At 37.5% G+C, this 14,798-nt stretch overlaps 1 protein-coding gene across 1 annotated transcript; it reads right to left on the bottom strand.

Annotated features, from left to right (window-relative positions):
• Positions 1 to 6,192: 6,192 nt before the first annotated feature.
• Positions 6,193 to 8,653, bottom strand: LOC104493817 (myosin-IIIb-like; the record flags this gene model as incomplete). The annotated part of the gene is made up of 3 exons (XM_010136556.1): positions 6,193 to 6,819; positions 8,126 to 8,172; positions 8,547 to 8,653. Coding segments are annotated over 3 exons (290 nt in total), but the record flags the coding sequence as incomplete, so codon positions are not given.
• Between the last annotated feature and the right edge of the window lie 6,145 nt (positions 8,654 to 14,798).

Below are 14,798 nucleotides of genomic sequence, written 5' to 3' on the forward strand. Positions count from 1 at the left end.
GCTCAGTAGGATGACAGTAAAATGAAATGAACAATCAAAGCACATAAGATGCCAATCTGAACTACTGCACAGCACCACCAGCAGACCCAGCGTTTTGCTCTCATCCCATCGGTCATGTCCTGTTAGATCACATCCCATTTTATCACAGTCTGTTGCATTATTGTTGAAGCATGCTGGAATGTTAAATGAGCAACACAATCAATCAATACCAATTTCCAATTGGAATTCAGTTGTAAATCTGCACCGAGTTAAAAATGCTGGAGATTGTAATACAACTTATCAAAAGATACAGGTTTATGAAGCCTCCCATTTTGTATTTCTTTCAAAACCTCATTTCTAACAGATCAATTTAATCAAATAAATTAAGTCTGTGCCTGCATTAAGTACAGCTCTTGTCTTTGCATTTGGATGTGGCTTCCATCACACTAATCTTTCAGAACAAGAACCTAAAGAACACTGGTTATATTCACACTTTTTCTTCTTTTACAGTTTACTTTCATCTTGAGACATAAAGGCAAACTACGAACAGTGTAATTAATACATTGTCTTGTCCCAAGTTTCAGCTGTACAGATTGATAGACTGAGCTGCTTGTTTCTCCTACAGCATTCAGCAGTCTTGGAAATGTGTATAGGGATTTGGGTCATAGATTATTGGCACTTTTATCAAATTAACAGATTATTTAAAATTATTTTTCATGCAATAACACTGAGGAGTGCTCATTCCTGGGGTGATGGAAATTGCAAAGCTAACTTCTGTTTCATAGATTTTGTCATCTCAGGAAGAGCTGTTCTGTCACAGAAACCTTTACATAATCTCTCCCGTTGCATTACCTGTGTTAAGTTGTTGCTTGTAATAGCAGCAAGAACAAAAAGCACTAAGTTACTTCGTCACACAATTTTTTGGAAGTACCTCCTCTGCATTCCAATCCTTTCGCTAAGGACCCCAGTGTAACACCTCCATGTCGTCATTTCCTGGCTTTACAGCAATGCTGTATTTCAGCACCCAGCTCTCAGAAGATTGCTTCCACCAGAACTACAAGATCCTATGACCCCCACCCTGACCTCACCCACCCCCGCCAGTGCATTACACAGCATGATGCACCAATTCTGCTGTTCCAGTTTTAGATAGGTCTTCATCAGAGACTTGCCATGATCAGAAGCACGATTTTCAGAAACAGCCTTGACAGGCCGGCCTGCCTGCTTGCCTGCCTGTCTCCCTCCTCTCAGCACTGTACTCCAGCCCAATGGACAGTGTCCAGTCTTTGCTGTGGAGGTATTAACTTTCACTGAGAGATCAAGATGACTTTCAAGCCTACTTTTCACAGGTAATGGGTCAGAAATTGGGACTTTGGTCCTTTGCAGAACAATGCAAACATGTTGATCTACCTACTTGCCATCTCCATTTGCCATCTACTTTACAAAATACTATTTAAATTATTGAAAAAATAATATCTCTCTGCAATTTAATTAAAAAAACCAGGCCTGCCAAACAAAAGCAAGGAATTTAATCTATTACTTGCCTGATCAATAATATGTAATCTGGTTTCTGGAAACATTACTCCAAGATATGTTTTTCACTTATCTGCTCCTATGTCCTTTAGCATCACAGCACATGAGTACTACAATAAACACTTCCCTGATAACATAATGTATATATTTACTGTTCTGACTGATACTGGATTTATACATGTAATAAAATAATTTCCAATAATTCTTGACAAATCCATTAAGACGAGTTAGAGCATCAGCCTGTGCTTAAAGACACAGTGAGCTATTATGAATCGTTAAGTGTCCTCCCTTACTAGTTCCAGTGCCTAGTACAAAGGAGACACAAAGGCTCTCATGGAGTTCTGTAACCTTTAGCTCTGGCCCAGAGGACCGCTTCCCAGTCTTTGGTTTTCATAGTGTCCTGCGCTACTTTTGTCAGTCTGGGAGTCCTGCTTTGTTGTCAAGCAGAAACATTTTCTGTTAAGTAAACATTTTGCTACAACTCCTGCCAGGGTGTACAGTCTTAAAGAGAAGGCACATTAATGAAATGTATTTATATTGTTAACAACAAACCTGTTGTTATTTCTCATATTTTAATGCCAGAGTTAAAAGCAGGACGAGTAAGTTTATTCTGTGCCATGGCTTGTACATATATTGGTACTAGAACTACTTACCTGTTTCTTACAGGATGGAACTTTTGTGCCATATGGCTTTATTTTTAATTGTAGGTACTGTATGTATCTGGTTAAGCAGAGACATTTAAAAATGCCAGAGCTTGGTTGTCTCTCAAAATTCTCCCTTCGAGAAAACAAAAAAGGAATGAGAAAGAATAATATGGTAGACTTCAGTTATTTATCTAATTGCTAACTATTTTACAATAAAAAAATCAATACCCCTACAGAATTACAATTCTTACAAAATGAGGGAAATATTACTGAATTATAACATTACTCTTAAAAAAAGGTGAAAATTTTAAATTTGGACTTAAATTCCATTTTACTGTGATCCAAATTTGATATAAAAGAGTTAGTGGTACTACCCAGACTTCTTAACCTCCAGCCATTTGCTTCCACCACAAAACCACCTTCTTTCTCCCTCTCCATGAAATCATGTAACTTCTTCCTAAATCATGTATTTCCTAATTTTCACCAAAGAAGAAGAAACTTGTGAAGAAACTCTACTTACAGTGATGGACCTGAGTTCTAAAGCATGAAATGTAATCATCTGTCCTCATGCGCATGAAACCAAGCAAAGACTGATGGATACTGAGGAGAGACCATTGTGTATTAAAACTGCCGGCTTTAGGCATACATGTCGTGCACTATCAGAGACAACCACGTAACAAAGTTTTCATACTGTTTATTGAATTTGATATAAAATACAAATGGACTTAAAGACACTACAGATCTTAATTTACTTTTTTTAAAGAAGATTTTTATTATCTTCTATACTTAAAACCATACCTGTTTTTCATGATGATAGAAGATACAAATAAAAAAAAATCATTCACAATAATGGATGTGGGCTATGACAACAAAGGTTAGAGTTCATACAGTCAAGACTATCTTTAAATAAAGTATAGGAAAAATTGAAGAGATCTAAATACAGAAACTAGCAACATTAGAAGATTCCTTACAAATCTTCACAGCATGCAACCATTTATATTGAATTAGAAGGGTACTGGGGGTATGTACGAAGAAAGTAAAGTCCCTTTCACCCTCTGACAGCACAAGTCAGAAGGTCTCCAACTCAATTAAAAAGGACCATGTTTAAATACATCCTTTTATTTAAAAGTGAAACAATAAATCCACTTTGTGTTTGTGTGCATGTGTTCGCCATGTATAGCATTTAGTATCACAGAGTACAAGAAGTCGTGAACTTAGTGGAATTAAAACACAATTAGACAATTGCTTGGAAGTAAAACCATTCACAGTTATACAAAATACAGAAAAAACATATAAGTATATAATTATATAAGCATTATGCTTGTAGTAGCAGCTATGCTACATGACATAAAATAATCAGTGATTGCCTACTATTAGGAAGAAACTTCCTTCCAGAAAATTGACTCTGTAATTGTCCAGCGTACCCACCACTGAAAAATGTGGTTTTGGTTGTTCCTACCAAAAGGAAAATCAACTTTTGGTCTGATTTGACTTAACAAAGTCTTTAGCTGTATTATTTATAGCTGTATTTTATAAGCTTCTAAGACACAACAACTCCTTGGATGGTCTGATAGGAACCACTTAAAAGACCTTCAGTGCACAAAAGCCCCTTCTACTACTCTTACAGTGTATGGTGAAGGAGGTCACAGTGGGGGCAAATTTAAGATGGCTGCAATTTACTTCTATTCTAAAGTCCCTTTATGTTACTAAAGTGATGTAAATGTTTAAGTGTGAAGCGCGTTTAAAATTACCAAATGAAAGGGGCTAATCTCCAAAATCTCCCTGCCTGATTTTTGTTGGCACAGAGAGTTTTTAAGCTGCCATAACTGAATGGCAGAAATTGTCCTCAGCAAGAATTAGTTTCTAGTGCCATTAAGGTCTACAGAAGGAATCTACTAAAATCCCTTGTTGAGCTTCGCTCTTTTCTCTCCCATTTGCAGAAAACTGTAATATATTACTTCCTAACAGGATTTAAACTCTTTACTCTTAGAAAATACTAAGACCAGGATATTTTATGAACTATAAAGCAAAATACATTAATATTTCAGGATAATACATGTGAAAGGAAATAAATTGGAACAATGCTTCGATGGTATCAAAACCGAATGAGAAAATCTTAGCCATTCATATTGATATGCTCCCACTGACCATAATCATCACCTTAACATGTCTCCCGTACTTCTTTTTATGCACAAATCAATCAATTCAAACACATCTACCAATGCACGAAGAGAATTTCAATACTTTGGCCAGTTTTAAGGTGACTGCATGGTTCTACAGGAAGCCGAGGATGTAGCCTTTAATAATCTAAAGGCATATATGTGCTTTAAAATGAGTATGAGAGAAGGCCACCTCACAGGGCTTATCTGGTGAGGGTGAAGTGACTTGATCACAAACAAATGAGGAAAGGGGGACAAGTTATGAAATAATAAAATGCACAGACCAGCTTTGTGGATAGTTTTTCGCCAAGAAGAAGCAAGAATGAAAACACACTACTCAACAGCAGCTTTTAGATAGTGACTTCAGTATAGTAACATTAACTAATTTGAAAAATTATAGCAGATGTAGATAGTGGCGTTGCATGTAACAAGGAAAATACTGTATTTTAGCCTTTCCCTGCAATTAAAGAGTGCTTAAAATCCCCTTTGAAGTCCATTTCTGATGGGCAGGATTGACACAAGCTTAACAATTGGGAAGAAGAAAAAGGAAGAAACCTAAGGAATGTACTTAGGGAGTGTTTGCATTTTGCTTGTGCTTTACTATTTATGTTCTGAAGCTGCTCTTAGTAACTCAGGCCCCCACATTCAGCAAAGCACTTAATCACTTGCTGAAATTTCATTGATTTCAGTGGTACTTAGGCTTTGGCTTAAGTACTTCACTGAATTATATATTGTTTTTTACTTTTCCTTACTTCTTCATGAAATTAATAAACTACTCAGTATAAGATAAACTTGTTTTTGAGACAGGTGACATAATAGCTAACTGGAAACTTCACTACCATTTAACTAAAACAATTAATAAAGAATTGATAAGCTCTAACTACACATAATAATGATGTGTATTGCAGTAAAAGTAAAACTTTATTTTCCCAAATAGTTTTCAAAAAGGAAGGATGGAAACACAAAGCATCGATAGTACCAGAACTCTCTGTGATCTATGCCAATCTAAGAATGGAGTAAGACATTTGACTTTTTAAAAATAATGTTCAATCTCTGTCAGGATTTTAACTTTTAGTTTCAACATTCTGGCACATTTTAGGTGAAGAATGAATGAAGAATTGTCCTTCCTGGAGCAGCTGAATCCTTCTCTCATCCTCAGTTGCTATGTCTGATTTAATTTCTGTGTTTATTAGGAGAGATAAAGCCTTTGCTGAACTATCTATTTCATTAGCTTTTCTTCTTTCAAGCCTTATTCTGCCTTAGGGATGCCCTGACTGCACTTGGGTCTCATTTCCTATGCCACCTTTCCTTGTCCTGTAGTCAAAAGGATGGTGCCAGTGAACCTTGATAGTAAGAAATTCTGTAGCTTAAGGAACAGGTGTTCAGAATTGTCACAGATCAAAACTGTGGCTCAGAAACAGGAAGTAAAGCCTAAGATGAAATAGCTTCTGTCACAGAAACGGTTACCATCAAAGCATCTCAGCATTCCGCAGAAAGTTACATATTGTTTCATTAAGTATTTGGAAAGAAAGTGAAAAACAAGTAGAAAAATTTGCAGGTGACATTTTTTTCCCCTGCTACATTCAAGAGGGCTGTGGAAAAGTAGGAATCACTGGAGCACAGAGATACAGGTTAAGAAAGACATTAAACAGTTGCATGGATAGCAAGAATAATTAGTCATAATGACGGTTTCAGTCACAAAGACTATATGAAGCAGTGAAATGTTAGCTTTAGAACTGTTCTGCTTGTTATATCTGAAATAATTATTCAAGTTAGGCTTATGGTAAACTAATACTTTATAAGAAAAATATTTAAAAGGTAAATTGAGACAGTTATTATTTTAGATTGTTTTATTTTTTGTAGTGTTAAAAGCCATATACAGCTCAGAAAGTTATAAAGGGTAATCTTTAATACCAGTCCAATGAAATACAAAATATTTTCACTGTGACCCCAAATTAAAATTTTTAGTACAGAGTTCTTTTAATCCAGTTCAGTTCCTTGATCTTATTTTTCACACAGCTCTACCAGCAGTTGTGCCAGCACAACAGAAGGGATGGCACAGGGTGGGAACAGCAGCTGGGGGGAGCAGGGAAGAAGGGGTTGGATCTGTATAAACTAACCTTACAGCTAAAGAAATATGTCCATTACCAACATCAACCCCGACAGGTAGTGCTGCTCCCCTTCACTGGAACTGCTTATAGAGATACAGCTAAATGGGACAAGTTACAGCTGCAAAATTAGTGAAAGGAAGTCACTTGCTGAAATTGTATTTTTTAATATACTTTTTAAACATACACACACAAAGTTAACTGGAAGAGATTACTGGCATGAAAACACTCTAACCAGTATTAGTCAACAGAGTAAGTAAGGTTCAGCTTTGAGCAAAAGACACACCTCTTGAAGAAGAAGAAGATGGGGAACTGAGAAAGCTGTCATCTTCAGGGAGAGATTCAACAGCTGACAATGATTTGTAATACTCATCCTCTCCATCCAGCACTTTGATTTGGCTTGAAAGAAAAAACCGAACATTGATTAAGTTAAGAAATGAATTCTGACAGTATCTTCATAAACATAAACATCTCTCTAGATGTGGAAATGAAGAGTGCTAATACAACAAAGGGAAAAAGAAAGATAGGATGATTTGATGAGAAAGATATAGCTTTCTACATACTTCTACTTTGATAATACTTTTTCATGATTATATTTTGAACGGTTCTAAGGATCTGTGAAATGCAATATAGTCTTTCTGTTTGGGTGTACAGAATGATAGACCAACTATTTGTGTCAGATGGGCATTTCATGTGAGCAACATGGCTTTTTTTGTCTGTATGTGATCCGCAAGTAGGGGGTGATTTTGATCATGTATTTCAGCCGATAGTTTGTTGTGAATACGAGCCAAAGACCGCATCACTAATTTTGGGGGAAAGCCTTATTGACATCAAGGGGCTTTCATTTTCCTGTGATATATGACGAGCACGGCAGTCCTGTGTTAGCATTTTTCTCCCTGAACAGGGGAGGGAGATTAAAAAAACCAAATCTTGTGCAGCTGTGCAAAATTTTGGGCTTTAACCTTTACTCAAAGGCCTCCTATTCATACAGTTACATTCAGAAGATTAATTAAAATGAGAGGAAAAAATACAGAAAGTCGGTGCATATTTTTGAAGTAGATGCATTTGTAAGTCCAAGCATCCATCAGTTCTCGCTGGTCCATGTGATCAGTCCATGAAATATTTTGGCAATTGTACAGTAGCCAGCCTGGCTTTCAAAAATTGTTTTCAGTGATTTCTACCTAACAGTTGCCAGGTGGTAACTATTCATGTGACAATGAGAACTGACTCAGTTCAATGGAGAAGGAGCAACTCCCTTTTGGGCTGAGTGGCCTCTCTGCCAGTTCTTAAAATGTGCTCCCCCAGGAGGGCTGAAGCCCACTGCAAGCGCACTGCTGCAAAGCTGGCAGGGCTTCTGTCTGTGTTCTAGGTCAGAGAACTTCAGTTTCCATACCCTTCATCTGGCACCTTTCACTTGTGCTATATGTACTTAAAAACCACGAAGAAACCTCTTTTTGGTTGGTTGCTCTAGTAGTACTCAGAGAGAGCTGGGGAGCATATTTTGTAAGAATCAGTTCTAGTGTCTGCAGACAGCAGTACATGCAAGTTTACATTTGCTTCTGCAGAAAACGTCCAATGTCAATGCACAGAAATATGTTAATTGTTTATTTTTAGAAACCTCTCTAGAAAGTTTTGCATATTCTGTAATATCACAAAGGATTTCTTCTGTTTACAGTTGCTTAGAACTAAGAAGATAGATATTTACCCAAGTTTTCTTGGCTTCCTCTTGCTCCCTTGATATTCTAGAGTTCCCTGTGGAGAGGGCCAAGAACACACAGTCAAAGCAAAGCAGCAAGTCGTTAATTTTTAATTCAAAGTGATTTTGTGTTGAATGCAAGCAGATGCTGATAATATCAGAAGTCACAGCATAATTTTTTTGATCAAAGGGCTCAAGTGAGCCTGATGAAGCATGCATCTTGCTCGTCTTTGATAAACCACATCAATTATTCACCGTGAAGGCAGACATCCTGACATGAAAGCAACAGATAAAGAGCATAAGCACATGTTCAAGACGAGAGCAGAAGAACGTGGGGGTGGGGCTGGAGGGGCTGAAACAGGTATTAATAACAGAATTATTAACTGGAAACAAAGCCAGTAAAACAGCTTTATTGCCACTTTGAACTCACGTTTAACTGGTTATAGTACATGTTGTCCTCAGGGCTATTCAGCATTTTGGGCTTCTGACATCCTCGACGAGGTGTTCTCAGCTTCTGTTCAAGACAGTTTTCGGAACCTACAGTAAGATAATACAACTTAGTTTTAAGCTGTGCCAGGTGCTGTGAACATCTTAGAGTATTTTAGTCCGTAAACAGTCTTTTCTTCTGTCCTATCTGGTCCTGGATTTATTAGCAAGTCTGTCCTATCCAAAGTAAGCACACAGAAACTTGGGGATCTTTGTTTTCTCTTTTGAAACTTAGTTCAAACACAAGTTTTTAAGCAGAACTTCATTTTTACTTTTATAACATTTTTTATTCTTCCATATATCTATATCACACAGCTCCTTATTCATTTCACACTTTATCTTAGTATCTTCTGTCATCTAAGCAGGAAATGAGGTATATTGTGACTAGCTAGGGATATATCATTCAGTAGCAGCAAAACCGTTTTTCTACAGTAGAGAGTAATAAAGCCTTTTGACTGATGAGTCTTAGTCTATTATCATCATTTTTGTAATATAAAAAGGCTACCTTTTTGACATGGCTCACTGTTGAATCAGTGTAATCAGACTGGTTTAGAATTATGCTTTCTTAATACAATTTGTGATGTGCTGTAAAGTAACAGTTGCTTAAAGTCATCTGGAAAACAGAGTTTAAAGATGAAGGAAATATTTCAGAAGGGGTGGATTTTGAAAAGAGCTAGCAGCCTTTTTATTCCACCCCCCCCCTCCTTTTTTTTTTGTACTAAGGAAGAAAGACATTATGGTGTGCTGTACTCTATTTTTGTGGCATATCCTCCAGACTACCTGGACAACTATTTTCACAGTAAATCAGAATCACTAAGTTACCAAAAGACACTGTGGGGAGTAAGGAAAGGTCATTTACTTTTCAAATAATAATCTCAATACCTCTGACTTTTCTGATATTTTCCTATTAAAAATTGTTTTAGTGACAGTATGAATAAAACCAGTTTTTGGTGACACGGAAGGGAAAATACACATCTTTTCACATTTGCATGCCATACTGCATGGGAAACTTGCTCTGATACAAAAGATCAAGTAGCACAAGAGCTCCTTTAAACACTTCAAAACTGAAGTCAGTGTGGCTTGTGTGGATGCAGGGCTCTAATCTCAAAACTCCATTTGTAAGATCTGGCCAGAAGGAGCACGTAATATTAAAAAGGAAGTTTATTATACGCCCAGGTTTACAGTTTGCAACTATTGTACTTTTCTGTAATTACTGAGTGAGGTAGAGGAGGTGGTTCAGGAGGTGGCCTTTTCAGTCAAATGACTGACTGTTCTGGTAGATTTTCTCTCTTCTGCTGTCTCTCTCCCTCTCAACAGTAAAATCTGAAAGACAGTAGTTTCCTCTCAGTCTGGGACTGCAGTGTCTGTGTGGAAGGGAAGCTCTTGTTTTGTGCCAACTATCATGTTCCCTCAAAACACCTGGGAGGGATAGTGGGTCAAATGGTTGCCAGGGAGCTGCCTGCAGAGCTGGGTCTAAAATTCAAAAACAATTTTACAGAGAGATGCTACATTTGTCCAGTAATACAAAATAACTTTAAAATAATACACACATGCTGCTTGCTAATTTAATACCCAAAGCTTCAATGTTTTATACCTTCAACTTCAGCAAACCTTCGTGATTTTGCTAAAGAGAATGTGATGGCTGTGTCTGAACTTTTACTGCTTACCTGTATTGTATATAACCAGACAAGGCAGAAGCTGTTCCAGGAAATACTTCTGGGGAAATTGGGTGGCCAAGTGTATCTGTGTCTTTGCAAAGTTTTTCTCTAGTATTTAGATAGGACATAGGTGTAATTTTGTTCTCTCTGAAGTCTGTGGAAGTTTTGGGAAGACCTGCTATCACTACATGCTACTCTCTCTCTGTTGCTTTGAAAGTTACTCAAATTCACCTTAGAGCTTTCCGTCTCAGGACAGCGAAGTCTGCAATTTTTGCCAGCAATGTTTTCAGTCGCAAGGCCATGTAAGTTCCTTTTTACAGCAATTATCTCTCCACACACAACTTTTTTATTCTAGCAAGAGGCTGGTTTGAATGAAGACTCAGGTCCTCACAGTTCTGCATGATTTCACATCCTTCTCTCCAGCTTGCCAGAAGTAAAAACAGCACACGTATTTAGAAATTTTCAAAAAATACAATAATATGATGGGATTTTCTTTTCCCTTTCCCCTAAATGCTGTTGCAGCCTTCATGTTATTTTTTCGTAGTATAGTCTTTGTTTTGAAAAGTCTTTTATTCATTAGAATTCTGAGACACTAATATTTTGCTCTAGCCTTTTATCCTGACACTTAATTATTTCTGTGTATTCTATGGGTGGTCTGCAGCCTGTGTCCTCCAAAGGAAATACCCTTTCAGTGGGCCCATTTGTTTTAGTGTTTAGTAGCATACTACATGAACAGTACAAAATCTGGTAACATTTATCATAAACTACCATATCTGGAGAAAATGGTATTAACATGTGCTCAACACTCAGCAGTTGAACAGGCATTTTAAATGCTGTTCTAAAATATCTTGCTTTGATGACAAACTTAACTAATAAGAAAAAAGTAACCTGTCATTTTAATAGCAATAGCAGCAGCACCAGTATCATCAACAGGGTATTGTCTAAACTATGTCCAAATTGTGACAAGTGCCTCTGGCATGTCTGGTCTCCTGAGTGTGCTACAAATTTAGAGACTGGATGAGAGAGCGAGCATGCAGACTTCCTTCAGGTTGTCCTTTGGCACCTTTTTTTAAGAGACCTGCACTCCTTTTGTCTGGAGGAAAACCTTTCCTTTGTAACCCTAAACGCAAAAATTCCTTAGGCTACAGTTTCTTTATTGGTAAGTTCCTTACTGTAGTGCAGAACTAACAGAGAGTAGGCAAATTGCCTTCTGCCAAGTGCACTGTGTCAGCTGATCTAGCAAGTGCAGGGTAGCTGCAGTTCTGGGCATCCTTCTCTTCTCACTTGAACCCAGAGAGGTTGATACACGTGGGTGAGCACGTGGACGATTCCTTAAAGCTACCACAAAATTGATGTGAAGGAAATGAGAAACTGGCCAAGAGGTAAACCTGTTACTGGATAGACTATTTATAAGTAAACAAACTGATGGTGTTTCTCCTTACTCCTCTATGACCTCTATTGGTTACTCTTTTTATTTCTCTGATATCTAATAGCCCAAGCCAATAGATCAGGACCTCAGTGCTCAGATAGATAGGTTAAAAAGACATAGGCTTTCAACTAAATGCAAAATCAAACATTTAACTTACATTTTTAAGAACTGGGAATTGCATAGCTGGAAAGCAGCTTCTCCAGGAGAGACCTGGGAATCATCATGGATACTCTGCTGAATATGAAGTAGACTGGGTGTAAAGCAGAGGGCTACTCAATAGGAATAGGAAAACTGTTTTATCACTGAGTGCAGCATTATTTTAAAGTGGGTGCTGTAAACTGCAGAATGTTTTGAGAACAAGAACAATCTGGAATCTAGAAAACCTGCCATATGGTGAGAAATTCAAGGGTGTTCTATTTAGGTTTTTTCAAAAGATGGTTAAGAGGTGATTTGAAGCAAGTCTAAACCCCTGTGTAGAAAGTGGAGGGTTTTTAGCTTCAGAAACAAAAGTCTGAACTGACTAATGGTCAAAAGTGCAAGAAAATTTCATATCAGAAATACAGCACATAGTGAAAGCAATCAGTCAGGAGAAAAAAATATTGATCAGTATGATGGAAGCTCTGGTTGAGACTGGAAGCTTTTAGAAAGGTATTTTTTGACTCAAGCTAAATTTAAAAATTAGTCTAGATATGACACAGATCACTTCCAGCTTAATATGAATCCACTAATGTGATTTTTATCGCAAGTTTCAATCTGCAGAAATTTTGTATTGTTGATCTTTTGATTTCTGGGATATACTTTCACCTCTGAATTTCCATGTGATGATTCTTCTTCGCTTTCTTATGGCTGAAATGAAAATATTTTTCTTTAATTAGCCATCATATCTATTATACTGACACTTTTTATTGCATCTCCTGGCTTAGAGGTGATTAGCACATTTCTTATGCCGTATCTTATTTAGGTGATTTTTCTGTTTGTGAAGAAAAATGTGAAGACGTCACTTGGTATTCAGTGAAGGTCTCATCTTAGATGTCCTGTTTGTCCTTCTTATCTTGGTATTGAAAACCTGGGGACCAGACACTGGGCACACTCTTCAGTGGAACTGATAATCATCAGATTTTGCTCTCTGAAATGAAGCTAGGGTCTTCATAAACTGTTCATGATTAAACACTTGCTTCAAAAACACCTTGATGCTGATAACCTCACCAAACATTGATAAGTTTTCCCATATAGAAAACTCTGCAGGCAAAATGGTGATGAGGCAGCGTCCACTGCATTTGTAAATTGTGAAATCCACTGATTGTGAATCAGATTGTTTTAAGGTTGGTGCAGCACAGAGGGGGCTCCAAACTCTGGATGACTTCTTACGCTTATCAAAGAATGCACAGAAGGGACCTTTGCCCACATGTCAGTGCTACAGAGCAGGCTGCGTTGCTGATGGGACTCCCTCCACTACAACACATATTAAAGGGTGGAGCTGAGTACTCTGATATTCCTTCTGCAGCTATTTACCCAAACCAGGTTTGGAAGGGGTTAGTCTTGTCTCTTTTTCTGTTATAAGTGAACACAAATCTAGTATCACAGGAAGGTTAGTCCTCCTCTAATTACTTAGATGGGGAGATTTAACGTACGAGAAGGGGCAGCCTGCTAAAGGAAGGGTAATGGGGCCATTTAGGGGATCATATATATTATTAAAACAGTAAGCAGTAAACAGTAAGATATTGAAACAGTAAGATAAATCAGTATGATCAAGAAAAACAGTAAGCATGTGGCTGATTTCCAATCTATAATATCAGATGAAACATGAAAGTGCAACACTTAATTATAAGCAAATATTAGCACAGACTCATGGGATCTCATCATAACATCTCAAGGTCTACATTCATGAAAATTTAAGCAATGTTTAAAATCATGTTAATTTGTTCTTTGTTTGTTTCTTTTCCTGCCAGTCTAATTTATTCCAAAAGACTTTGGTTCTCAAGCCTGGATATATTGATCATGCCTATATAAAGCATTGTTATAGCCTGGGGAGAAGACTTTTGTGGAAAAACTTGTCTTTGTTCTCCTTTGATAATTTATATGTATTTTGATGTTTTCAAGCTTTTCCAGTTTTGAATCATTTTTCAAGGCAGCAAGTTAACTTCACTTTTTCTCTTGAAGTCTTAGGCAAATACAGAAATGACCTCACAGACAATGATAATACACGTCCTCCTCCTGGACTGGATGCTAAGTGGATAATTATGTGCAGCATGTTGATTTCAAGGAACAGCTACATTTTCTTCTGTGTCATACAAGCCTGTTCAAGCAGAGGACTCAGGGGGCTACTGATTCTGATCCCACTCACATCCATGTTAAACGAGAGTGACTGAATGTTACTTACGCAGTAAAAAAATGCTGTAAATGGACTATGTGTTACGATTTTAATTATTTCAGCTTTTTTTTTAAAAGAGAGATTTACAAAGGGCATGTGCTGTTTGGCCGTGAGTGCTCACACAAACCTATTTTCCTCCCTTTCTCATTCCCATGATTCTCCACCATTTGCACAGATTTGCATCACACCAAAAGTGCAAAATGGGAGTAAACCGAAAAACTTGCCAGAGAAGCCAAATGAATACTCAGGCAGTTAGCCCCCACTGAGCTCCTGCTGCACCAGCCTGCCTGCCACGCTCAAGCCAGTTAATGCAGAGCTATCTTGCACATCCCTGTACTAAACTGTGCTCACTGTGACTTTAGTATGAACATACATTAAGAGTTACCAGGCCCACATCACAGGGTATTTGTATCCTGCCTGTTAAATGCTACCAACTATAAATGCATCAGAAACAAGGACAGGACAACAGGTCTAATAGGCTTCACAGAACAAGTACTGTAGAATAATCTGTAGCTTCATTTGGGATTAACAAAGTTATAGGTCTATGCTACACACTAAAAATTCGATTATATTATGGTAGTTCTGCAAAAATGCTGGAATAAAAAATAAACATGCTGTTTCTGAAAGATTTTCATCCCAGTACAGGCAAAACTACACCAAGAGACAGTGACGTAGGGTAGCAAAGAATAAAGAGCAAGATTACTTGGTAACTTAAGTAATGAGGTACGTCTCTTTCCC

The sequence above is a fragment of the Buceros rhinoceros genome, unplaced genomic scaffold (assembly GCF_000710305.1).
Source record: "Buceros rhinoceros silvestris isolate BGI_N320 unplaced genomic scaffold, ASM71030v1 scaffold35935, whole genome shotgun sequence".
NCBI lineage: Eukaryota > Metazoa > Chordata > Aves > Bucerotiformes > Bucerotidae > Buceros > Buceros rhinoceros.